The 26,013-nt window shown below is 44.8% G+C and overlaps 1 protein-coding gene across 19 annotated transcripts in view; it reads right to left on the bottom strand.

The window, feature by feature from the left end:
- Anks1b (ankyrin repeat and sterile alpha motif domain containing 1B) overlaps window positions 1-26,013 on the bottom strand; it is a 1,022,809-nt gene that overhangs the window by 22,358 nt on the left and 974,438 nt on the right. For all 19 annotated transcript variants that reach the window (XM_036169508.1, XM_036169510.1, XM_036169509.1 and 16 more), the window contains 3 exons: window positions 9,608-9,619; window positions 8,671-8,757; window positions 1,878-2,015 (listed from right to left, as the gene is read on the bottom strand). In XM_036169508.1, the coding sequence (XP_036025401.1) occupies window positions 1,878-2,015; window positions 8,671-8,757; window positions 9,608-9,619 (237 nt within the window). The remainder of the gene's footprint in view (window positions 1-1,877; window positions 2,016-8,670; window positions 8,758-9,607; window positions 9,620-26,013) is intronic.

Here is a 26,013-nt window from a genome sequence, read left to right as displayed (position 1 = left end):
AGATACTTAAGGCGGCTCTGGAGACTTTGCTCTACAGTCCTGACTGTTACCACACGCCATTTTTTGTATTATTCTCCTCATCTCTCCTGAAACAGAAGGACGCATTTTAAAAGCTCATATGTATCCTTTCTCAGTTTTGATCATCAAAACCTAAAGGATTGAGCAGCTCACAGCAAGATATAGAGGCTATAAGTGTAAGCCTGGCTGACAGTTCTTAGCATGGTGCAAATTTGGGACATGGCTGGACTTGGTCTGTGGAGTTTGTTAGAACTGCAAGAAATGGCTTAGAATATTCTTGCATCCACCACACTGAACCATGGACTGGAATTGCCAAAATATGTCACACTGATTTCTGTTCAATTCTCCAAACCTGTCTATTTAAAAATCCAGTGAGCAGGGTAGAAAAATCAAACTAAAGTGGAATTTCAAATTCCTCTGATTGTCAAGTATTTCAGGCTCATGGTCACATCTGTTCCATCTGCCTCAACAGCAGAACGGCCAGGGTTCTCTCAGGCAACTTGAGGGTGTGCGTATCCTAAAGGAACATGTACTATGAAGTCGTTTTCGTTTTCTAAGTCTGTAATAACTAAATTAGTTTGCAAGCTTAATGACAAGTATGGATATACATGGGGTGACACCCCAAGGGAGTCATTTTAGGATTTACTCTGAAGTGAACATACAGGCTAAACCTTGAAGCTCCCAACTGTTATTTGTGTCATATCTAATCTGACTGCTAGTCAATTAAAAAAACCCTGACTATTACAGAGGTAAACGTATTTATTGTGCCTAATACTTAGGAATGGCCACCGGAGCAACCTGTAGAGACAATGAAGGCACAGGAAGTTGGGAGATCTTACTGTATTTTTGGTTCCAGAAGATGAAAGGGATTTCTCTAATCTGAAAAGTAAAGTTGATGAGTATCAACAGCTGAGGTAGAAAAAAAAGTATAGAGTTCTAAGTTGAATGAGAGACTGAAAATACGGGAAACTCACAAAAGTGAAGCCTGCTCAAATATTTATTTGGCTTCTTGGGTTGAATATCAATCACCTCAAAAAAAAAATCCCACTTGGAGATCTAATCTCTAGTGCCCTGGGGTGTGATGGGATTGGAAGGTGGGGCTTTGTGGGAGATGGCTGAGTTAAAATAGGTTATTGGTATGGGCTCTAGTCCCATCTGACTGGCATCCTCGGGAAGGAAGAGCACAGAAGGACCTCATGAGAAGGTTGACTGTTTACACGCAGGAAGGAGAGAGGACTCAGAGGAAACCTTGTTAATAGTCACCTTGGTCCTGGACTTCTGGCCTCCAAAAACATGGGGAATAAATTCCTGTTGGTTACATTGTGTAGTCTGAGGTATTTTTGTCATGGTAGCATGAGCAAACAGATTATCTATCTATCTATCTATCTATCTATCTATCTATCTACCTACCTACCTACCTACCTACCTATCATCTATCTATCTATCTATCTATCTATCATCATCATCTATCAATCTGTCTATCTATATCTATCTATCTGCTTACCTGTCTATCATCTATCTATCTATCTATCTATCTATCTATCTACCTATCTATCTATCTATCATCTATCAATCTGTCTATCTATATCTATCTATCTGCTTACCTGTCTATCTATCTATCTATCTATCATCTATCAATCTGTCTATCTATATCTATCTATCTGCTTACCTGTCTATCATCTATCTATCTATCTATCTATCTACCTATCTATCTATCTATCATCTATCAATCTGTCTATCTATATCTATCTATCTGCTTACCTGTCTATCATCTATCTATCTATCCATCTCCCTCCACATATACTCATATACACATGGATATATATTTGGATCTATATCCAAAGAGGGTGTGGACTCACCACATCGAAGGCAGTAAACACGTGACAGTAGTGGTGGTTGGACTTCAAATCTTTTGTGATATAAGCAAATGTTGAGAGGTCTTCTGGGTCCTGGGCAGCGCAGGAGATATTACGAATCTCATGTTCGGCGATGATGTTCTAGGAGAAATGACATCAATGGGTATCGTCTTTCCTTTGAGAATCAACACACTGTAGGATCAAGGCAGGCCACCGGGGACTGGCTGCTTAACTCTTTCTCTCCAGTGTTCTAGACCAGCCGTATTCAAAGTGACTCAGGGTGCTCGCCCATGGACAAATGTACACTGGGTTTGGAAGGAATGTTTTCATTTAATAATAATAAACAACCTAGAATCGTCATATCATGGATCAGCTCTTGCCAGATGCTGGGAACCAAAGCAGTCTGGGTGACAGACAATTAGAAAACAGGACGGAACAGTAATTCCTGAGCGTTTCACCACTTCCGGTCCCCACATCCTGCAGTAGATATGCCGTCTTGCCCACTGCTAATCCTGTCTGGGAGCAGTCATCTGTCACTGGCATGTATGAAGGGAGCTGTGCCTGCAGGAGGTTGTCCAAATCCTTCGCTGTTGTGTTTGTCCTGTGTTCCTAACTGCCCCCTTTGTTCTCAGGCATTGGGATGGAACCCAGGACCTTGCTCGTGTTTTCTGCCACACCTCTCCACTCCCGAAGCCAAGGTGCATTCAGAACGAAGCAGGCAGGGAAGACTTAATGCTCTCCCTCTCTTTCTCTCTTCAGGGTTCTCAGGAGGCTGAGAGTGCAGGGCAAGGGGAACACTATACTGTGATGTTCAGGCTTTAGGAGCCTTGCTGGATGCAATGACCTATAGGATAGCTCTTTCCTCACTAGACCCACCACAGAATAACGGTGTATGTGTGTGTGTGTGTGTGTGTGTGTGTGTGTGTGTGTGTGTGTGTGTGTCACCGAAACTGAACCTTCAGTGCCTCATGCAGGGGATAGGTAGAGCTGGGGCTGAGGTCTGGGGTTGCTTGGAGAGCTGACACTCTTTGGAGGGTCCTGTAATACTTGCGATCCCAATCCCGCCTCGCTGGTGTGTCAGAATTGCATGTCCCGTGTTGTCTCCCTCCTAACCCCTGAGCATAACTGGTGGGAGGAACAGTTCAGTACCCGTGTTCCGAAGCACAAATAATCAAGAGATCTTTGCTGCAAAACCTGCTAGAAACTTCTTTTGATACACAGATGTATTTAAAAAGCCCTATAATAGTAAATCATTTTTTATCTTATAATTTCTCACATGTCTTTTGAGGTTGTCATAGATAAAAAAAACCTCCAATGCTTCAGTTACCCTAATTACTTTTTAATTGCATATCTTAAAGAACCCGTTGGCAATACAATGCTCCATGTCTACTCATCAATGCTTATAAACACTGACAAAACGTCCTTCCCTGCCAGCACCCTCAGCAAGTACTTCATGTCCCTCACTCTACCAAGCTCTGCAGTTGGAAAGCAATTACTGAATTAACACATAAAAGAAAATTAAATTAAGACATTCTTCACTGTGGCCTTGAATGCTGACACTGTGTGCAGCTGCTCTGTCAAAAATAACTCAAATTGAAATTGGAAACGATAAACAAGTAACATTGTGTTGCCAGATAGCTTCAACATAGACAGTCCTGGTCCTCTTCCTGTGTTCAGGTAGCATTTCTTTAACTGAATTAGGAACCCGTGGATCTTTAGAAGGTATTTTGAGGTCAGTGTAGTCTTTGAAGGTGCTGTTACCACATGTGGAGAGTCTTGGCCATCACTGGATTGCCATTGTTGGACCCAGAAGTCTGGACTCAATGTTGGCTTTACCTGCTGTGGTGGGTAGTGTTGTCAACTTGGGGGAAGGGTTTCTGGGCATGTTGAAGGGGATTATCTTGATTACTGTACAATGAGGTAGGTAGGAAGGCTTGCCTACAGTGGGTAGCAGCATTTATGGGCCCATTCCTAGACTGAACGAAAAGGAGAGAGGTAGTTGAACATGAAACACTTGTTTCTCTCTGCTTCTTCTCTGTGACCAGCTACTTCATCTCCTGCTCCCTGTGACCTCCTGCCATAAGGCATTGAAGGTCCAGTTTCCTCACCTATAGGATAGTGGCAGTATCTCTGTCTGTCTGTCTGTCTCTCTCTCTCACACACACCTACACCCACACACACCAAGTTGCTTCCAATCTTGTATTTTGTCAGAACGATGTGTAAAATAACCATCAAGGACTGGCTCCAGCTTTTAAGCTGGTATTTGCATCCTTGAGGTACTTTGTCAGCATAAGGGAAATGTTACAAGGATAGGTGCTTTATGAGATTTGCTGCATTGAGTCTCTGGGCTCTTGACAACTCGGCTGTGATGGTGTTGTGGTTCTGGACCACAAAGGAAAAGTACAAAGCAAGTAAGTTGGGTCTCCAGTGCTCTGTCCTCCTGCCTCCAAATCCTTCCCTGGATTTTCTGAAGGCTTTTCCTTCTTGTCCCTAAGAGGCTAGGTGTGGCAGAGAGAATGGAGCCATTATCACTGAAGCTCACCCCCCAGTCACAGGATCAGCTTTGAAGTTCCTTTGAGGCATCTGTGATGCTTGTATTATACAAATGTCATCTTTCCTCAGATGTTGAAATACCTCAGTTAGGAGGAATGCACTAAGATAGTCTATACTCAGGAAGGTGTCTAATCACAGGCCTTTGTGATATGTCCCGGGTAGACCCTGGTGAGGACTGGGATGTCTGAGTACTGCCTCCCTCACTACCATCCACTTTTGGGGACAGTGAGGCCAGTTCTCTATCTGTGGAATGGATCCAAGGCCAAGGACTCTGCAGCTGCAGACTTTATGGGAACTGGATGGCCAACTCACCCCTTGGAGAAGATTCAAAGAAGAGAGGATCCCTCGCCCTTCGACTGAAGGCTACTCCACAGATTAAAAGGTGATGTTATCATGAGGTGCTGTTTGTAGCTCAGTGGAAGATCAGACTCTTATATGGTGTTAGCTTTCATTTCTAAGAACGTTCGTTTTAAGGAAGGCTCATGAGAAGGCCTGGGGAGGGGCTCACCTACCTTCCTTTGGCTAGGGTTTGGCAGCTTAATGCCTTTCAACTTCCGCCTGACCGCCACCTTTCATCATGTGGAAAAACAGCTACAGATGTGTCTAGCAGGTGTGTGGGGAATAGAACTGTGTGGTCCAGCCACTTAGTATGATAATTCAAAGAAGGGTGTGAGATTCCAAAGGGATGCAGCCTAGGAACCTACCCTCACCACATCCTTCAGCCTTCACGCTGCCACAGAGAGCTTCTCCTGACCACTTCCTCGGGCCAGACTCTTGCCCATCGAGGGACTGAAGTATTCCCTCTAGAGAAGGACCAGGATGGAGGTAGCGCTCTGAGAGGTGGTTGACTGAGTGTGCCCTGTGGGGTGCTTGATGCTAAAGACTGTAGCACAGACCAACTGTGGTCTCTCGGGATTCCCAGCTGCTTATGAGAAGTGTGTGCTATGAAAAACAATGAATGCTTTTTGATATGTTTGAAGTTGTCATTCAAAGAAAAAAACAACAACCCTGAAAACTGAAGTGAGAAAGACTCCAATCCCATACTCTCTCTATTGCAGTCACGGAAGGCTAGGGAGAGAGCACAGGAGGGCAAATGTGACCCAAGCCTCTGTCATTCCTGGATGTGGGAACCAGGTCACCTCTTGGAAGACCCTGCTAATCTCAAGAAAGGTCAGTAATCAAACAGCTGGAGTCCTAGCAGCCAGGTTCCTGCAGGGCTGATGCTAGGCTGCTGATCTCCGAAAGCAGATGTGATTTCCCTAAAACATCTTAGGACTAAGTCTATTCCAAATTCCATTTCAAATTCAAGACCCCCTTTGCTTCTTCCTTCTTAAACCAGGCTGAGTGATTAGTTTCCTAAGTTGCTAGGCAATACATTTATGTGTTTATAACCAGACGCCTGGCCTTTCCCCATGAACTCAGTTAAAGCTGTTTCTTTATTGACTGAAAAAGAAATGTTTCATTGGAGGCTTCATCTTTTTCATTCTCTAATGGGGGCTAATAGGAAAGGAAGGGCAATGAACACATAATTAATTACTCATTGTACTTTAAACTAATTGGTAGAAGGTAGCTGTGGAGTAATAGAAAATGTATGAGGTTCCGCAGTGGAAAACTCCATGACAAATAGGCTGTGCCTGTGGGCAGACGTTGGTCAAAGGACAGGGAATTTAAGATGTCTGTGTGGACTGGACCACCCTGTCCACCTTTCCAGCTTAAGGCCAAGGGACATATGCTGAAGACGCAAAGCACCATGGGAACACACCAAGGGGTGTATGCTTCAGCACAGGCTTCGTGGCCACAGGTGCCTGAAAGGATGAGGTCCCCATACACACTTCTGCTGCACAAGTTCTTCAAGGGTCCCACCAAGACAACACTTGCCAGTGGGGGAAGCGCAAGGCATCTAGAATGCAGCACTTGAGTTCATCTTTTCTCCCTCACTGAGGATTCTTTGTGCCTTCTGAAGTCTCCCAGGCTTCTCAGCTCCCAATGCAGCCTTATACTCATCTCTCTTCTGTCTTCTAGATCAATGTCTACTTCACCCTCTCACACAGCCACTGTTAGACTATCCTCCCAGAGTCACCCAACCTCTTTCAACTGCCATGCTGGGCGAGAGCCGTGACACAGCCAGCTGAAGTAAACGTCCTTCGGTTCTTTAAAGAGCCAGGTGTGAGTTGATCGTCACAGACAGCTTGGTACCACCAGCCCCCAGACACACTGTGCCTTTGCTCCTGAACCGGAACATTTGCCACAGACCGCAATGCAAGGACTTGAAAGATACCCCGATCTTCTTTACTCATGGTCTTTATGTACACAAACTGTCTTTTCCTGTGCTGGTACTTTCAAAGAGGTTGGCGCAGCCACTGGTGACTGAGTCAGAAACATCTCAAGAGGTACAGGAGCATCCGTGACTACATGTGTCTCTCTGCAAACGGCAGCAGGCCCAGCTAAGCTTCCCTCACTGTTCCGATGGTGGGGGTCCAAGGGCAGAGAGGATGCTATTGATGTAGATACAGGTGGTCATGACACCACTGAATGACAGACCCAACCCTTCAGGCAGCAGCAGCTTCTGAGAGCAAATGGCCTATGGTTGGAAATTGCCAGAATCTAACTCAGTTCAGAGAGAGTCAAATTCATCACTGCTCTTCGAGCTTTTCAAGTTCAACAGGATAAAGACGGTTGCTCTAGGTTAGAGTGAGGGGTGTGTGTTGGTGGAGGGCCCAAGTGCCAAAGTCTTTCTTTTATATTAGATAGACCAAGAGCAATGGGATCTTCAACGAACATGTCAACACTAGAATTCTTTAAACAATTTAACTCTGGTTTAAGGATAGGCAATTTTATGTACCAGAAACTAAAAAAGCCAATCAAGGGTTGTTCTGATTTGAGTCTCTGTGATTGTAATCTGACATCCTAACAGTGACATACTGCACAGCTGAGTCATCATTAAAGATAAGGCACTTACTACACGTGGGCTACTGCGAGCCATCATGGTAATGCTGTGTGATAGGCTTTCTGCCTGAGTTCTAGAGTTTTTCCCCAAATGGGGAGGCTGTTTTCCATAGCATATTTAGGAACACTTGGGCTTATCCAATGAAACATTTTATAGAAAACTAATTAGGAAAATGTCTAAGGAGTTGATTCAGGTGCTTAAGTTTGTAGACACAAAGGGTCACTGTCCATGCGACTTTTCCCTGATGTTGCAATCCAGTGGCTTTTGCTCCCTGTCACCACTGCTGAAGTTGATTTGTTTCCTGACTCTCAATAATGGAGTGGGTCTAGGGGCAAGATCAGGGTGAGTGATGTGGAAGATAAACACTGTTTACAAACGGTGGTCACCTCACCTCACCCTTCTGTCTTTCATCAGTTGAAAGGTTGGGGGAGTAAAGAACACAGACCTTCAGGGTTTTGTGAGAAGCCAGTCAGCTTTTATGACAGTGAGTGGCCACACCTAAGCTTTCGGGGTTAGCACCAGGCTCTTGTGGGAAGGCTAAGATGCTTTTCAAGTGAAACACAATCTAGTTGGCCACACTTGGCCTCAGAGCTGCCAAGAGTTCCCACTATGAGAACAAAGACACAGCATGTCCTCAGCTGCTTTCCTGATTGTGTCTCTTAAGAAAACAAACAGTAGCAACTCTCTTCACCCCAGTAGTGTGGAATTAAAGGTAGTTATAGAGTACAAAAAGTCAGTATGTGCTCCTTACACCAGGTATTCGTGACCTGTACCAGAAGAGGGGACAATCACTTCTTGGCCTTTTGGCTAAGATCAAGTGTAATTTCCAAAGGCAAGACCACGCACACATATATATTTTGAACCAAACAAAGACCAGTCAGTGTCTTCACCCTTCACTTACTGACGTTCTTATGACGAAGGAATGACACCATGCCTTTCATAGGCTATTTTGTTGTGGTTGATGATGTTTCACTGTTCTCCAGATCTGAAGGGACATGACTGTTAAGTGGCCCCAGTCTACTAGAGGGAACACTGTGAAGCCTAAGAGCAAAATACTCAGAGCAATCCTAGATCAGGCCCCAAAGGAAACACGCCTTTCTGTGTGTGCCAGTGGGTACACATGTGTGCATTTACAGCTGTAGGTGATGGGGGGAGTGATGAAAAGGTGTGTGTGTGTGTGTGTGTGTGTGTGTGTGTGTGTGTGTGTGTGCGCGCATGTGCGCGCGCCCCAGGATTTTAGATCCCAGTCTCAGGACTGCGTCTGGAATCTGAACCAAAGAGAGGTTTGGCACCTACCTTATTTGTTGCATCAATAAATTTGACTCCTTTATACGAGACTGAGAGAATAATAGTGGGGACCTTCTTCATTTGCTCTGTAGACTTCTGAAATTAAAATTAGAATGCTGTTAGAGCAGTGCGTGTTGCATAGCAACAGAAGCACATCTTTTTTTCTTCTTGAAAGATAAAAATGAACTGAAGCTAAAAACCACACACACACACACACACACACACACACACACACACACACACACCAAACACAATTGGATTTCAATGGCTCCTCATCTCTTGCCATTAGCTATGCTTCAGGCTTGTAAAGTGTCTTCTGTTGGTCCTGCTGCTTCTTAGGGGTTCAAGGGTGTCCTTTCCCCTTACACCAGCAGGACAGTGAACTCTGTGTCTGTCTCCTTGAGAAGAATTAAACCACATCACATCTGACTCCGAAGGTGCATCAGCAGCAACAAGATGCATGCCATCATTGTCCTTTCCTCCCACCCACCTTCACTCTTTATCCAGATATGGACTTAAAACAGGATTTAAAATACATCCCAGCAAACTGTCCTTGGTCCTGGCCAAACCCCAGAAGTGGATATAATAGTTATAGCAGAGTCGCACAGGACCACGCAGGATTTTAAATGGCTTGATGATGACCAAGCCTTCCAGGAGCAATCCTCAGCCACAGCGAAATGCCAGGCAGACAGGCATGCTACTTTATCACACAGCTAGGCCATATTCCTGCAGGCTAAGCTCACATGACGGATGCTCACACCAGTTTCACCACTGGGGGTCCGCAGCTTCTTCAGTTTATTCAGCCTCCCAAAGTTTCCATGTGATTTAGTATGTGCCTGTCCTGCTTACCCCCGCCATTCATCACCAGTCACCCACAGCCTTGTTTACTCCATTTTCCTCCACATATCCTCTTAATCATCACATTAAACATCGGAGACGAACTCACCTGACAGTTAGCCTGATGGGTTTTTCCACAAGAGACAGGTAGAGACAGAATAGGAGAGAAAACACATGGGAAAGTGTGAGAGAAAGAAACTGGTTCAACGGTTCACCCACAGTGTAAGTTCATTAAAAAGTAGAGGACGCCACAGAAGGAGAGGGCAGCCTTTGTAGAGGAGCAGATGCGGTGAGCCGTTCACTGGCCCTGCCTCTGTTTCTCTTTTTCCGTTTTCTCATCCTTCTGTTTACTGGGTTGCAGAACCTTGGGACTGGCATGCAGGAAAGGTCCACTTTGAGCCTTAGCCAGCCAATTCTCTACATCAGGGGACTCAGGACAAGGATAGGAACTTCTCTGACTTATTTACATCACTCAATATTCCATAAAAAAATTCTGAAATGTGACCGATTTAAAGAAGGTTTTTAATGGGATTCGTGAAGCTCACTGTACTCAGGGGTGATGGTTATGTGTACCTTTTGTTGAATCCCTAGAAGAGGTCTTTTACGTTGTCCTCACTGTCCTGACACAAGGTGGGTTTTTTTGTTTTGTTTTTTTTTTTTTTGAGAGCTACCATATCTATTTCAGAGATAAAGATATTTACTAAGAGTATTACTTAAAATTTATTATTCCAGATAATACATAAACAGAAGCCCTCTTGAAGCGATTTTTTAACTAGTTTTAAAATTACCTAGACTTGTCAATTTTCTTTTACAATTGCAAAAAAAAAAGTCATTTAAAAAAATGGAATATAACATTATATACTTTCATGTTTGGAATGTTTTTCCTAACCACTTCAGAAAAATGTGCGAGACAAATCAAAGGCAAGGCTAGAAGGAATCACATGCTGTGTGCTGGTTTCAAGGCAAAGCAGTGGCTGAATTTGTGAGTAGGAAGGCCGGGGCAGCACAGGCAATCATTTTATTGACTGAAATTTGTGTGAGGAACTCTTTGCAAAGTGTAACAATGGATTTCAGCAAATCACCTTTTCACCTCTTGCCATGAGTACTTTCTCCCGGACAGAGCTATTTGTGACCTGAAACAATATATAACTACATTGAGATGAAAAAATACCAATATTTTATGTAGTATTAAGAAAAACCCGTCTATTATTTGTTCAGCCATTGAGTAGTTATTTTGGGCTGCCCACTGTGCCAGTCGATGGAAAGCTCAGGGTCCATTTCAAGGACGTGAAACTGTGTGTGAATGCCGCTGCTCAAACTGGTCACCCAAGTTAGTGCTGTGTCAAGGAGAATCTAAGTGGGAAACAGGGCTGGGCAAGATGGCTTCCTGGGAGCCTAGGAGCACATCTTGGCTCACACAGCACCCATTCTTGGCTGAGTTGGACATGAAACAGAGCCACAGGGTTGACACATGCAACAACGGCAGTGTGAACAGAGCACTTCCGGAACAGAGAACAGGGAAATGCTCACCGTGAAAGGGCAAGGCAGGTATTAGTAAATACTTTATTCGAGGGGTAAATAGCCATCTGAGGGGCAATACAAGGGGGAAAGGGGGCTGTTGTAAGAACAAAGTCACATACACCTACAAATGAGAACTCTAGGTGGTTTAGGTTAATGGTTAGGAAAAGAGGGTACAGTAGATTTGAAAGGCGGGGCTTTCCCCGCCAGGAGCAGATCCACTGCTAAGGAGGGAGGGACTGGAGAAAGTCAGCTCTGGTGGCTCACAGAGGATGGAGGCTGAGTGAGGGACACTGGAAGCCGCTGTGACATCCAAAGGGCAGACTCCAGCAGGACTGAAGTGGAAGTGTGGATGACAGGGGGAAGAGCCCCGCAACTTGAATCAAGAGGCTCTCTGTGACATCACAGGCAAGGAATGAGTGGGACAGTGTCTCACAGATGAAGCCACTGTGAGCAGAGACAGCGATGCCTGAGGGGAGCATCCTTTTGCAAAGACACATGGAGAGATGCTTTTACGTCTTCAGCATGCTAATCACTAAGAAATGAGAGATGAAACGCAGATGTCGGAGGGGTGGCTAAGGAGGTGGGAGCAGGTGGGGTGTCTTAGGGTGGAGTGAGAACCCCACCCCCCTTTTCTTAGGACAGGCTTTCACTGTATAGTCCAAGCTGGCTTTACCTAGTAATTCTCTTCCTCAGCCTTCTGAGTGCTAAAGTGTACAGGTGTGTGCTACCACATCTGGTTGGAAGACACATTCTTTTTTTGAGCAAAGTCTTGCTATGCCGCCCTGGCTGGCCTGGAACTCACAGAAATTCACCTGCCTCTGCCCCCCGAGTGCATGTAACACCATGCTGGGCAGAAGATGAATTTTTAAGATCTAGCAAAGAAACTAGGGATGGAGCTGGGAGATGTCCACAGACGACGTCACAGAAGTCAAGGAGCAGCTTGATTAGAAGGCAGGGGCAGTGCCCAATGTCCTGAGAATGAAGGAGACACCAAAAAGCCGTCCCTAACAAGCAGCTGGCACACCAAAGACTGCTGCTTTTATTGGGTTTATGGGGTAAAATCCCAGGCTTTAGTAACAAGAAAGGTCTATTAGCAATTTTGTTAGTGGTAGTTTGAGGAGAACTTGGGCAGTGGGCAGAAGACACTGGTTTCAGGCTGACCTGAGGGCTGCAGAGGTGATTTCTATCACCCTTGAAACTCCCCATCAGATGCTCATCCAAGTTCCACAACAGAGGAAAGACAAATGCTCCCACAATTCCTGCCCCCTCAGCAAAGGCAGCGCTGGGGTGTCAGCGTCCAGGCTGGGCACAGGTCTCTAGGGTGTTAATGTTGGAAGCGGCCATACATTCCAAGATGGAGTCCAGACTTTCTTCTCCCTCCTGGGTCCTTTGACAAGAACATGCTGAACTTGGCCAGCCACCAAGCCCAAGGGGACTAAGGAGGACTGCAACATCATGTTCCCCCACCAAGGCAACTATCTTTTCTAGAAAGGCCAACAGTCCTGCCTCTCTTTAGGGGGAATTTCTGATGGTGTACTTTGACAGAGCTTTCAAAAGAAGGCAAATATATTCAGTCTTCAGGGAGGCAGGAAATCTAGTAAGCGTTCATTTTGTGAAAGCTTTATGGGTACAGGAAAGGAAGCACAGAGCTTCTGCTCCATCGTGGGTAGTCATAGAAGTCCTGACTCCCCGATTTGTTCTCCAACATGCCATCATGGGTCCCTCCTCCTCCCCAGGGCTCAGGACACTTGACCTAACCATTCACCACTTGAGTAACAAAGGAGACCTGGGTTTTAGGACCTAACTTCCTGCTTGGCTGTGTGTCTGTCTGTCTGTAGTCATGATGCTCCCATGTTAAATGGAAGATGCAAGGCTTATTAATTTGTATAAAGAAAATTCCTGCATGAGGCGCTCAGGGTAAGCTTTGGTTTCTAGGTTTGCCCTGTCCTAAGGTCTTTGTGGAATTTCTGAGGTTTCCTGGTCTTTAGATTCTCTCTCTTTTGGTGCCAGCCTTACACAAGGGACTTGGATTTGCAATAAGAACCTCCTAACACCCAAGCAACAGAATATTCATGGGTAAGGCTCCAAATGAGCTTCCCTCCATCTTGTTTTTGGTGAAGAGTGCTAGAGGACAATGCAACCATATTTTTCTAAGTGAAGATTACTATTCTTTTATTATTGCAAGTGAAACAGTATTTGGTTGCACAGAGATGCTGCATGTCTGAAATTTGCACTTAGTTCTTGGTTTAGATTGTCTGTATTCACCAAGCAGAGCTGAGTCATAATTTCGTATTTGGAACACTGTTCCTAAGAAGTAAGTAATTGAACACTTTTAGATTTTTTTTAAGAGAAGGGGTTTTAGATTTATCAAGAAAAAGAAATAATGTTCTTCTCTCTTTCCTGTTTGTGTGGGTGTGTGTTCCTATGTATATATGTGTTCCTGTGTGTGCACACACATAGAGAAGCCAGAGGTCAATTATACAGCTGTCCTTCTTCAGACAGGATCTCTCACTGGCCTGGAACTCATGAACTAGTCTAGTCTACCTGGCCAGTGAACTCCATGGATCTACCTGCCTCTCTCTTCTCAACACAGGGACTGCATGCACGCTCACCAACTTTTTTTTTGTAAGATTTATTTTATTTAATGCATAGATTTTTTTCCCTTGCATTATGTATGTGTACCACAGGCATGTCTCATTCCTGCAGAGGCCAGAAGAGAGTGTCAAATATCCAGAACTGGAGTTACAAATGATCACGAGCCTCCGAGTAAGTGCTGAATCTAAGTCCTTTGCAAGAACAGCCAGTGCTCTTAACTGCTGAGCCTACTCGCTCATCTCTCATTTTTGCATGGGTTCTTTCCTCAGAACCCCAGGCCTTCAATCTTGCCAGGCAAGTGCTTTCCCAACTGACCTACCTCCTCAACTCTGTCTTGCTTTTTTTTGGTGTAGGGTCTCAGATAACCCGGCTGGCCTCAGTTATAGTGGAGGGTAACTTAGAACTTTTGATTATCCTGAGCCATCGCCCACACACTGGCATGGCAGTCATGAGCCGTTAAATGTAAACTAAGACCTGTTTGGCACCAGGTTGGAAATCATCTCTGGTGTTTTTACTCCAGCCTTAAAGCATGTTCTGAACGTAAGTGCAGTTTCCCTCGGCATTGTGGAGGCATGGCCTGAGAGTGACTAATGCCAGAATCTGGATTCTCTTATATAAACTGATCATGAATTGCAGTAACCTATGCACATGTTCTCATTATTTTAAATCAATGGCTTATAATATCTAGTACAATGTAAACAATATATGCCATTGTTTTTCTGTACTGCTTATGGGACAATGGCAAGAAATAAAATGCACATTTGTACAGGTGCAATACTTATGCAAATATTTCTGCAGTTGGTGGATACAAAACATGTAGCCATGGAGACTGCCCACTAGCCGCACCCCACCCCCACCTCTTTCTCTTTCGATGTGTCATCTGTGTGGCTCACGCTGGCCCTGAATTCCTAATTCTTCTCTCTTAGCCCCCCATGCGTTGGGATCAACAGTAGTCTCTTGTTTTTTGAATTTGGACTCAGCAGTTCAGGGACATCCTTTCTGAGGTGCATGGACTCACTGATCTCAGAGCATGCTTTTCCTGAGTGTGCATGAGTATGGAGAGGCTCATCATGGGGGCTAGGGGCAATTCAATTGTGAGCCATCAGGTGAGAGTGAGGTTTGTGTCCCCAGTAAGAATCATCTGTGCCTCGGCAGCCACAGGAAGAGCGGAAGAGTGAGGCCATCCATAGAGGCTGCCTTAGCGTCAGCCAGGCTTGCTCCCTCCCTCCCTTCCTTCCTTCTTCCTTCCCTCCCTTCCTCCCTTCTTTCCTTCTTCCTTCCTCTTTGTGTGTGTGTGTGTGTGTGTGTGTGTGTGTGTGTGTGTGTGTGTGTGTGTTACAGGCAGGTGCGCTCAACCATTTGTACATGGGTGGGGACCAAATACCAGCACCAACTGTCTTACCCTCCTCCTCCTTCTCCTCTTCTTCTTCTTCTACTTATTATTATTATTATTAGCCAGGTCTCTCACTGCACCTAGAGCTCATTGATTGGGCTAGACTAACTGACCAGTGAGCTCGCACAACATGTCTGTTTCTGCCCCTCCAGTGCTCGGGTTACAGGGATGCACTGTCATACTTGGCTTTTATGTGGGTGCTGGGGATCCAAACTCAGGTCCTCATGCTTGGGCGGCAAACACTTCGCCCAATAAGCCATCTCCCCAGCCCTCAGCCTTCTTTCTTACAATCCCCTGGTTACTCACAGCCTATCCGAAGCACAGGCTGGGGAAGGGATTTCACAGGGCTACCCTGAGAATACTCTCTAATTAGATTTTCAGTCCTGAGTCATAACTATTTTGCCATCTACCATTTTCCTTAGTTACAAAGCATAATGATGATACTCAGTTTTCTCAAGTAAATTTAAATAAGGTTGAAGAGCAATGTTTGGTAGCCTCCAGTGACTTTCAAATGATTAAAAACTATAGGAGGCAGAATCATGATCTTTTACGCAGCACAACTAGCTAGGTTGTGGGGGAAGGCAGAAAAAGCAGTCCTCGGACTTGGTCTTCCCAAGTGAGATTGTGGGGAAGAGGATCCGAGTGAAACCGGATGGCAGCCAGCTCCTAAAGCTTCATTTAGACAAAGCCCAGCAGAACAACGTGGATGGAGCACAAGGTTGAAACTTTTTCTGGTGTGTATAAGAAGCTCACAGGCAAAGATGTTAATTTCGAATTCCCAGAGTTTCAGTTGTGAAGAAAATGACTGAATAAAGTGTCATTCATACTAAAAAAAAAAAAAAGCAGTCCTCGGAATAGTTATTCAAACGAACCCTCACCCTGTGATGAGTTTTACAGGGCAGTCAGCACCAAGATCGCTTTCTGGGGAAAGTCTTCTTGGGTCTCCCGTGCTGACACAAGGCTTTCTCTTCGTATTCATGCCTGGAATTTCAAGGGCTCTGCTTCCCTAGAGCCTAGAGACCCGCCCACAGCTGTCTTGACTCTTCTCTATGACCATTGGTAGACAGCCATGTTTACCCCTACAGATTTTGTCTTTTTTCAAGTCACAAGTAGATAATACAGTCACTTCATAGGGCGCTCTCCTGGCCATGGATGCCAAAGGGTGACACCAGCATGAAACTGGGGTTATAGAGAACCTTCATGCCCTGCCACTGAGAGAGCCATGGTTCCCCAAGCCCACGAAGACATGGTGTGGGGCCACTGAGAGAGCCATGGTTCCCCAAGCCCGGGAAGACATGATGTAGGGCCACTGAGAGAGCCATGGTTCCCCAAGCCCACAAAGACATGGTGTAGGGCTATCAAGAGGCTCTTGGGTATCAAGAGCTGCAGTGGTAGGTGAGTTTTCAGCCTCCGGGAGGGAAGGGCTGGGTTTTCATCAACTGTGCCCCAACTCCCAGTGAAGCACCAAGTGTAGCAGGAAGGGGCTTCTTAGAGGGCAGGATGGACACTGGTGGCAGCCCGGGAGTTTCTCCCTCTGTATTTCTTTAAAATTAGTTTGGGTTCTTGACTGTCACTAAATGGGTGTCTCATTTGGCTGAGAAATGTGTCTAAATAACTTCACTGGGCTTTTGCAGTCTCAAGAACTCTGGCCCAAAGGTTGAGGGAACTGGGACCCTATACAAGGCTATGTGACATGAACAGTAAGCAGTGGCCATTCCGAACATGTCTCCTTGCTGGGAGGGTGAACTGCTATAGAGCTCACAAAGTCCTGCCAAAATCTAGCCCGGTCCAATGTGATACCCTCTGACTCTGTTCTTGGCCTGGCCAGTCTCCAGGAGCAATGGCACCAGGCATCTACCCAGAAGAGCTGACCTACATAGGGTCCTCAGTGGAATGCCCAGGAGACCAAGACAGCAGCTCTCCACCTATGGACTGTATCTGAATTTTGTGAATTCAGATTTCCAGAGGCATGGGAAAGTGGGCTGGGGTCTGTGTATTCGCAATTCTAACAAATTTCCAGATGCTGCTGATGCTGCAGGTCTGGGGCCCACCCTTTAAGAGCAACTGCTCTAAAAAAAGCAGCTGATCAGTTTGATTGAACGTCCCTGTCAGGGCTGCGCTCTGACGCTATGCATGCAAACTCAGCCAAGAAGCATCCCGCGTTCATGCTAAGGAGCCAGTTTATCAAAGCACCTGACAAGTGATTTCCAAAACTCTGCCATTAGCGTTTCGCTACAGCTCTTGGTCTTGAGAGCAATTAGCAAGGATTATTTAATCCTTTCATGGTTCCCAGGGACTGTGAGAGCTGAACACATTCTTAACATAAAATAAGAGTCATAAAGAGATAATAGAGTTACATCCAGAATAGATGTTGGTAAGACTAGGCGGCATGCTGGCAATGCACAGCTTCTCATAAAGTCCCCTGTTCTCTCTGCTAGGAGCGGGCATGTCAATATAATAAGCCCATGAGGCTGAGACCCAGTGCTGGATGCTCAATTACTGCTTGTGAGTGTGTAACTTGTAGTGTGTTTTTAGAAGGCAGACTGGCAATGGTTCTGTAGTTTCTAGATGGGAATACCCTTTGGCTCCACTGCTCCAAATTTAGTGGCCGATCTAGGGACGTAATCAGCACTTTTGAAGAATCCTGGTTATAATTTCAAAACAACTAGAAATGGACACAATAACCAAAGGAATCGGCTGAAGAATTGTTTCAACCATGGATTGGGATATTGTAATCAACCACTAGAAGTAATACTGAGAATGAAGAGTTACTGAAATACTTTTCTTTTTTAAATCCCCAAATATAACTGTGGTTTAAAATAGATTGTAAAACAACAGGTACAGAACATTTCCAGTTTTTAGTGAAAAAGTAATGCCCAGGAGTGCCTAAGTAATCAGTTTGAAGGATCACACATGAACAAGGTGTTAACAGGGGGATGTTTACCATTCTGGGTGGTAAAATTAGTTGTTTTCATTTCTTCCTTCTGTTCTCTCTCTCTCTCTGACTCTGACTCTGTCTCTGTCTCTCTCTGGAAGCAGATAACCATGACTTTATTGCTTTGCAATAAAAAAAGACTTTTTTGGTTAAATTTTTTAAAAATGATTTTTAGCTTAACAAGACAATTGAGTGTGTGAGTGTGTGTGTGTGTGTGTGTGTGTGTGTGTGTTTACACACATGTGACAACCTTGGCTATCTCCCCTCAGATGCTGTCCACCTTGTTTTTATTTTCCTATATATGATACATATGTATATATACACACATGTGTGTACATTAGCTGTCATACTCTATTGCATTCCATCTTTTTTTTTCCCCTCACAGGCTCTCTCACTAAACCTGGAACTCACTGACTGCCTGGACTGGCTGACTGGTGAGCCCCTAAGATCATTCTGTCTTTGCCTCCTAGAGCCAAAATAATAGGCTTGCATCACCACACACGGCTTTTTCCATAGTGGGGGATTTAAACTCAGGTCCTCACACTTTCAAAGCAGCCACATTAGTGACAAAGCTCTCACCCTGTGCTGAGTCTTTAAATCTATTACTTGTAAATACAACTTCAATTTTGTGTGTGTGTGTGTGTGTGTGTGTGTGTGTGTGTGTGCATCTGGATTTTATGATCCACTGATGAGTTCATCCTTTTGGGAGGCTTCACAGTACAGAGAACAAGCCCACAGGAAGGTAGCCGGGTACAGTGGCACATTCCTGTAGTCTCAGCCAACACAAGACTAAGGTGGGAGATTGGTGAGTTGGATCCCAGCCTGAACCACACAGTAAGACCATGTTTCAACAATAACAACCAAACCAAACCCAGAACCCCTAAAAGTGGCATAGGAGGATAGGCTGGGCTTCCTGGCTTCCTTCTACTTCTTTTGGCTATGTGGCTAGCTAGCCTCTCTGCTCAGTTACTTCATTTCTAAGATGGTTAATGCAGGGTCCTCTTTGTATAGATGTGAGGTTTACACCCGCTAAGTCAGTGTTTGGTGTGTAGTAGACATAGGTGGATTTCAGCCAGGAGGGTTTGGAGGGTCTTAGGATGTACCCTTCCCCCAGCACACCAGGCTGCTATGCGATGTTCTGACAGTAGTGAAACTGTGAAGCAATGACCGGGAAACATAACTAGGCATTCGGGTCAAAGACAGCTTAGTATTTAGTGGAGACAGGGTCTTGAACTTGCACTATAGCTCAGGATGGCTTTGAACTTTGGATCCTCCTGGTTCAACCCCCCAGTGCAGGGGCTGACATATGTGGCCAATGATGTTCACTTAAATAAACATATTTAGAGAGAGACTTTAAGACAAGTGGAGGGGTTGGGGATTTAGCTCTGTGGTAGAGCGCTTGCCTAGCAAGCACAAGGCCCTGAGTTCGGTCCTCAGCTCTGGAAAAAAAAAAAAAAAAAGACAAGTGGAGATTAAGGAAAAAACAAACAAACAAACAAAAAGCACTGCCATCTTTCCGTGCACTGGGAAGTAGCTCATTGGTGGTTGTCAGTATGTGAGAAGCATTGGGCTCCGTCCTCCCCACAAACGAAGTCCAGTGGTCCTCGGAGGAAGGTGGGGACCTGACTCCAGGATGCTATCTGAAGGTGACAATCTGAAATGTAAACCTCAGCACTCAAGAAGCCCTGGCTTCAATGCCCAGCATCAAAAATCAAAACAAAATGGAAAAAAAAAATGGATTCCTCCCTGAAATTTTGTCAACAGAAGTTTAAAAATGGTCCTTTACACGTTTCCCCATCCTGGTTCCTGAGAAACCTTTCTGAAAACATGTCTGCAGATGGCAGGTTCTCCCAGAAGGATCTGTGCAAAGACAGACGATCTAATCATGGCTTTAGACTGAGTCCTTTTTAAGGAAGGAGGCATTCTAACTTTAAAAAAATAAAACAAAACAAAAAACCAGACAAACAAACAAAAAAAACCCAAGCCTTTCGGCTTCCTTCCACTGTCGTTTCTTTGAAAGCACAGGGAAGAGCAAAGACTTGCATCCTGCTTAGACCAAAGCATGGCCTGTTACTCAGAAATCTGCATATTTCAAAGTCACCTGTAGAGTGGCTTCTGGCTTGAAAGTTTTTTTTTTTCTTTTTTTTTTTGAGCTGAGGATCGAACCCAGGGCCTTGCGCTTACTAGGCGAGTGCTCTACCACTGAGCTAAATCCCCAACCTTGAGACCTATCCCAAAAGCACAAAGGCTTTGGGAAACAAAGGCTCAAAATCTTAATATGCTCCAAGGCCCTGCCTAGTCTCGACTTTCAAAGAACTTAGAATATGCCTTTGTTCTCTCTTAGCCTCATTAAAAAGCAGGCATTTCCTTCCTGCTCCTCCCCTGTGTTTGTCTCTCCCTCTCTTTCTCTGGGTCCCATTCCTCCCCCATTCTCGTGTGTGTGTGTGTGTGTGTGTGTGTGTGTGTGTGTGTGTGTGTGTGTGTACATGTCCATGTTGCATGTTGAGGCCAGAAGTTCATGTTGGGTGTCTTCCTCAATTACTCTCCACTTTATGCTTTTGAGACAGGATCTTTCACTGAACCTGGAACCCACTGATCCCGCTAGTCTGGCTGAGCTCCATGGATCCTTCTGTCTCTACGTCCTAGAGCTGGAGTTCCAGGCTTGCATGGCTTCAGCTGACATTTTACATGGCTGCTGGGGAACATTCCTTAACTAAAGTCCCCGTGCTTTCAAAGCAAGTGCTTTACCACCTGAGCCTATGCCCTAGCCTAGCCTCCTTTTTTCCCTTTTCAGAGCAATTTCCAAGACCTCAAACACCAGTGAGTAATGCTAATTGCCAACCGTGGGATTGGAGAAAGTAGGATTGCAGAGAGCATTGCGTTGAATATAATGGCCTATGTTTTCTAATGGCATAATTAATCTAATTAGGGAAGTGATGGGGCTCTGCGTATTAGTGATGATTGACCTCTACAGCAAAATGCAGAGGTAGAGGCAGGGGTGGAGAAGACCAGAGAGGCAAAATTAAACAGAACTTCACATGGCCAGAACTAAGGCCTAGCTCATCGAACACTGTAGCTGTGGAATCTTCAGAGTGAGAAACACTAACACAAGACAAATCCATATACATCATAGAATGGTCAAACTAATATCATTATAGCTTTGTAAAAAAAAAAAAATTCAGTCCCTTAGACGGTGTCTGGAAAAAGTGACTTCCGACTGATTTAGGGACAGATGGACCACATAGAAAACTGCAGAGTTGCACCCATCACCTCGTAAGAAGCATCCTTTCTCAGTTGTTTTCTCCAGTTTGGAAATGGACTCTACAGGGTGGAAATGAAAGTGTAGGATTCCTAAAGTTTAGAATACACGCTTACATACAATGGACACAGAAACCCAGAACAGTGAGAGGGATACCAGCTTCAGAGTTGGGGGGAAAAAAAGAGAAAGAAAAGAAAGAATCTCAAGTAAATCTGCTCATGAATTTACTCATTTTTTTCAAACATTTGGAGGAAGAAGCCAGTGTGTTATGAGAGGGGATGGGAGCAGGTACTTGGCATGCATCACTGTATCCAACCATCACAACAGAGCAGGTACCACAGAGACAAGCACTGTATACCGTCCCTGCTTTCAAGGCGGGAAGGGTAGCATGAGCTACCAGGCATTATACAGGGCCACATGAGGAAGACAGAAAGAAGGCTGTCTGCTACGGAGAACGGTGCAGAAAGGGCATCATATTTAGCACCCTAGAACTACTGTTTCCCCTAGGGGCTGGCTAGGAAATGATGCCTGTGTTGTAGAGCATAGATTTAGCTAGAGAATCAGACTACTCACATAAAAAGGCAGCACTGAATGTCTGTTAAGATTAAACAGAAACCTGTTCTGACTCTCCACATGTCAGCAGAGCTGTCAGTGTACAGGAAGTGAGCAGCTTGGCTACTACAAAGGAGCAACACCATCCCTATGCCTCGGTGCCAAAGCTTCTCGGGCTTTTACTAAACACAACCTCAAAAGACAAGGCAGAAATGGCAGTGTTGCCCAGTAATAAATCATCAGGGTTCAATGTCAGATTCTACTGATTTTTTTCACCAAACAACATTGAAGAAAGAAAGGGACATTATTTAGAGTTTGCATCCAGGGGTAAAATATCTTGGAATAAACACCTGGGTACAGGTGGGGTGTTTATATTACAGCATCTGTAGAATTTCCAAAATATGGGAGCAAACAAAAAGACATGGTAGATATGTCATTATGTATTTGTAGAGCCCTAGACTCTGTTAACAGGAAGGAGGAGTTCCGATATATACTGCCAACTTCTTTAGTTAATACTGAACACCAATACTGGTCCTAACTGGGACAAATATGCCACACTAACACAGGAGTTTCATAAAAGGGGAAGCTGTGAATTCAGCAGCTGTAGAGGGAGAGTATGTGAGTGCAGTAATTTATGCACTGTTTTTCTGTAAATCTAAAACAGCTCTAAAGAAAAAAAAAAAAAAAAAAGAAACAAAAAACAAAAAACAAACCCAGAATTTCAGGGTAGAGAAAATACTCTGGAAGGTAAAATGTAGACACCCAGGTCATTGTCAGTTTGTCTGGATTTACAGGAAGTTCAGCAGCAAGAGTGAGGCCTACTGTAAACTATGGACCCAGGCATTTACAATGCCACTTACATGTTGATAATGGAGGATTTGCATATGTTGGTTAGTGTGCTGGCTGGTTTTCTGTCAACTCGAAACAAGCTAGAGTCATCTGAAAGGAGGGAGCCTCAACTGAGAAGATGACTCCGTAAGATCTGGCCATAATACATTTTCTTAATTAATGACTGATAAGTTTTAGGCCTCCTGACAGTCTCTGCCGTTGCAACAAACTGAATCAGACCAAATCAGGAAAAGCCCAGGTTTAATGGGTAAAACACCCCCAAGTGATTCCCTGGCCCTGCAGAGAGGAGACGGGCCAGAGAGACCTGAAGAACCACTCGTCTGTTTTCTGGGATGCCGCTTATATATCCCCTGTGGGAGTGGTCTTGAGCCTCTCTCAGGGACAAGCTGTGTTTGGTGGGCTTTGAAGAGGTGGGTTTAGGAAAAGAGAGGGGGAAGGGAGCTGAGGCGGATCTTCCACCAGACTCCTTCCAAACATTCCAGACTCTTTGGGTGTAAGGATGCCAGGGTGCCAGGTGCCACAGTGATTGATGGGGGAGGGCCCAGCCCATTGTGAGTGGTGCCATCCCTGGGCTGGTGGTCCTGGGTTCTATAAGAAAGCAGGCTGAGCAAAATTATGGGGAACAAGCCAGTGTGCATCACCCCTCCATGACCTCTGCATCAGCTCCTGCCTCCAGGTTCCTGCCCTGTTTGGGTTCCTGTCCTGACTCCCCCCATTTATAGACTACAATGTGGAACTGTAAGCCAAACAAACCCTTCCATCCCCAAGTTGCTTTTTGGTCATGACATTTCATTTTTTATTAATAATTTTTTCATTCGTTTTATATCCCAATTAGTTTCCCCTCCCTTTACTCTCCTCTACCCCCCATCCACTCCTCCTCTGTCTCCCTTCAGAAAGGGGCAGGTGGGTGTCAATAGAGCATGGCACATCAAGTTGAGGCAGGACCAAGTTCCTCCCCCTGCATCAAGCCTGGGTGAGGCAATCCAGCATGGGGAATAGGTTCCCAAAGGCCAGCTCAAGTGCCAGGGACAGGTCCTGTCCCGTCCAGGGATCCTGGTCTGTCCCACTGCTAGGAGCACCTCAAACAGATCAAGCTACACAACTGTCACATACATGCAGAGGGCCTGGGTTGGTCCCGTGCAGGCTCCCTGGCTATTGGTCCAGAGTCCATGGGCTCCCAAGAGCTCAGGTCAGCTGTCTCTGTGGGTCCTCCCATCATGTTGGTCATGCTATTTCATGATAGTAACAGTAATCCTAATTAAGACAAGTTGGTACTAGGATAGTGGGTACCAGCATTGTGACAGACCTGACCACATTGTTGTAGGGAAGATTGTGGAAGGACTTTTGGAACTTTGGGCTAGAAGAGACTTTGAGCATTGAGAGAGCTCAGTGGGATGTTATGTAGGAGCTCAGAAGGTAAGAATGTTTCAAGCTGCTCAGAGGATGGAAACTTGGCTTGTGAAGTTTCAGAAGGAAGCAAAGACTCTACCGGGCCTTTTGTGTGAAGAATCTGTGGTTTTTGTCAACTGGGGCTGAAGAAAGGACTGTGATTAAGAAGAGACTAGCATCACTGAGGTGAAATCTGGCCAGTGTTTCCCGAGAGCACAGAGAAGCTGTATTCCAGAGGCAGCCAAGGTTGTGTTTTATGCTAGCAGTTGAACTTGGTAGTGTAAGAGTCACCAAGGTGGTGCTGGTTTTGAAGGCATGAAGGGATCATGGAGAGGAGCTAAGGGGTACCAAGTGGTAGGGTTGGAGCCCTTAGGAGAGCCCAGGAGAGGCCACTGGTGAAAGTGCAGCCGGCTATAGCAGAAGACCCCATCATTTTTGAGATGTCAGTACCATGGGATGACCACCCAGAACAGCATCAGCAGTGGAGTGGAGCCAGCCTGAGTCTGGCAGAGAAGCTGTGTGTGCCATAGAGAACAGAGCATGAGAAGTGACCCAAGCCCTTTTGAAGAGTTCAGAAGATCATGAGTGAATCCCAGATAATTGGACATTGAGTTATTTTCATTTTTGGAGTTTGGATTTGCTTTGTTCAGACTGGAACTGTGCCCTGGCTCTTTCCTCTCGAATTAAGAAAGTATCTATCTATCTATCTATCTATCTATCTGTCTATCATCTATCTAACTGGAGCCCATAGTTGAGAGACTGAATTTTAAGACTTTGGATTTTAAAGAAACTGAATTTTTGAGTGTTAGAATTTTTAAAGACTGTGTGACTTTTAAAATTTGGAATGTTTATATTATAATGTTGATACTGATATGTGATCTTGGGGAAGAATAAGAAAGTAAAGGTTATGACTTAACAATGTGTTTGTGTGTCAATCGGACAAGGGGTCAGTTGTGCTGGCTGGTTTTATGTCGACTTGACACAAGCTGGAGTTATTGGAAAGGAGGGAGCCTCAACTGAGAAGATGCCTCCGTAAGATCTGGCCATTAGGCTTTTTCTTAATTAGTGAATGATGGGGGAGGGACCAGCCCATTGTAGGTAGTGCCAACCTTGGGCAGGTGGTCCTGGATTTTATAAGAAAGCAGGCTGAGCAAGTAAGTCATGATGAGCAAGCCAGTAAGCAGCACTCCTCCATGGACTCTGCATCAGCTCCTGCTTCCAGGTTCCTGCCCTGTTTGAGTTCCTGTCCTGACTTCCTTCAGTGATGAACAGCAATGCTGAAGTGTAAGCCACATAAACCCTTTCCTCCCCAACTTGCTTTTGTCCATGGTGTTTCCTCACAGCAGTAGTAACCCTAACTAAGGCAGTTAGGAAGTATACAAGAAGCATTTGCTCCTTTTATTTCTTAAAATTTTTCTGTCAAGCTAAGTGTACTTAAAAAATAGTCTATTAAAAATCAACTCTATTAATTAAAAACATCTTAAGACTGTTTGGAAGAGGACAAAAGGAAAGTTTCACCTGAGCAAACAAAGAAATTATTCCATACTGTGTAATAATGTGAATTAAACTACCATCTAACATATTAGTTTATTATGGCAAGTTTTTAACTGAAATAATACACACAATAAAATACCAGCAAAGAAATGAAAATTATTTCTATTTTCAGAACTTGAGGGGACCTTAGAGATAGATGGATGGGTTTACACAGACATTGAAATTATCTAGTTGTAAATATCAAATACTCCCCATGCCTCTGAGAAGGGGAAACTGTTCAGATTCTGCCTTAACAAGAATGAATATTGTAAAGTATACATGTGGGAAAGAACCAACTTAGCAATTGGAACATTGCTGAAAGTTTAGTTTATGTTAATGCATTGGAGTAAGTCCCATGTTACTAGATATATCTGCACCCAGATGGTTTAATCTGGCCAATGCTAACATCATGGATTACTTAGGGTTTCTGAAGCTATTTCTTAGGTACATAAGTGGCCCACCTTTCTAGCTGTTATAAAACTAAAGACA

This window comes from Onychomys torridus, chromosome 20, assembly GCF_903995425.1.
Source record: "Onychomys torridus chromosome 20, mOncTor1.1, whole genome shotgun sequence".
In the NCBI taxonomy this organism is placed as follows: domain Eukaryota; kingdom Metazoa; phylum Chordata; class Mammalia; order Rodentia; family Cricetidae; genus Onychomys; species Onychomys torridus.
Note: the sequence above shows the minus strand (reverse complement) of the source record. Positions and strands in the feature narration are given on the sequence as shown.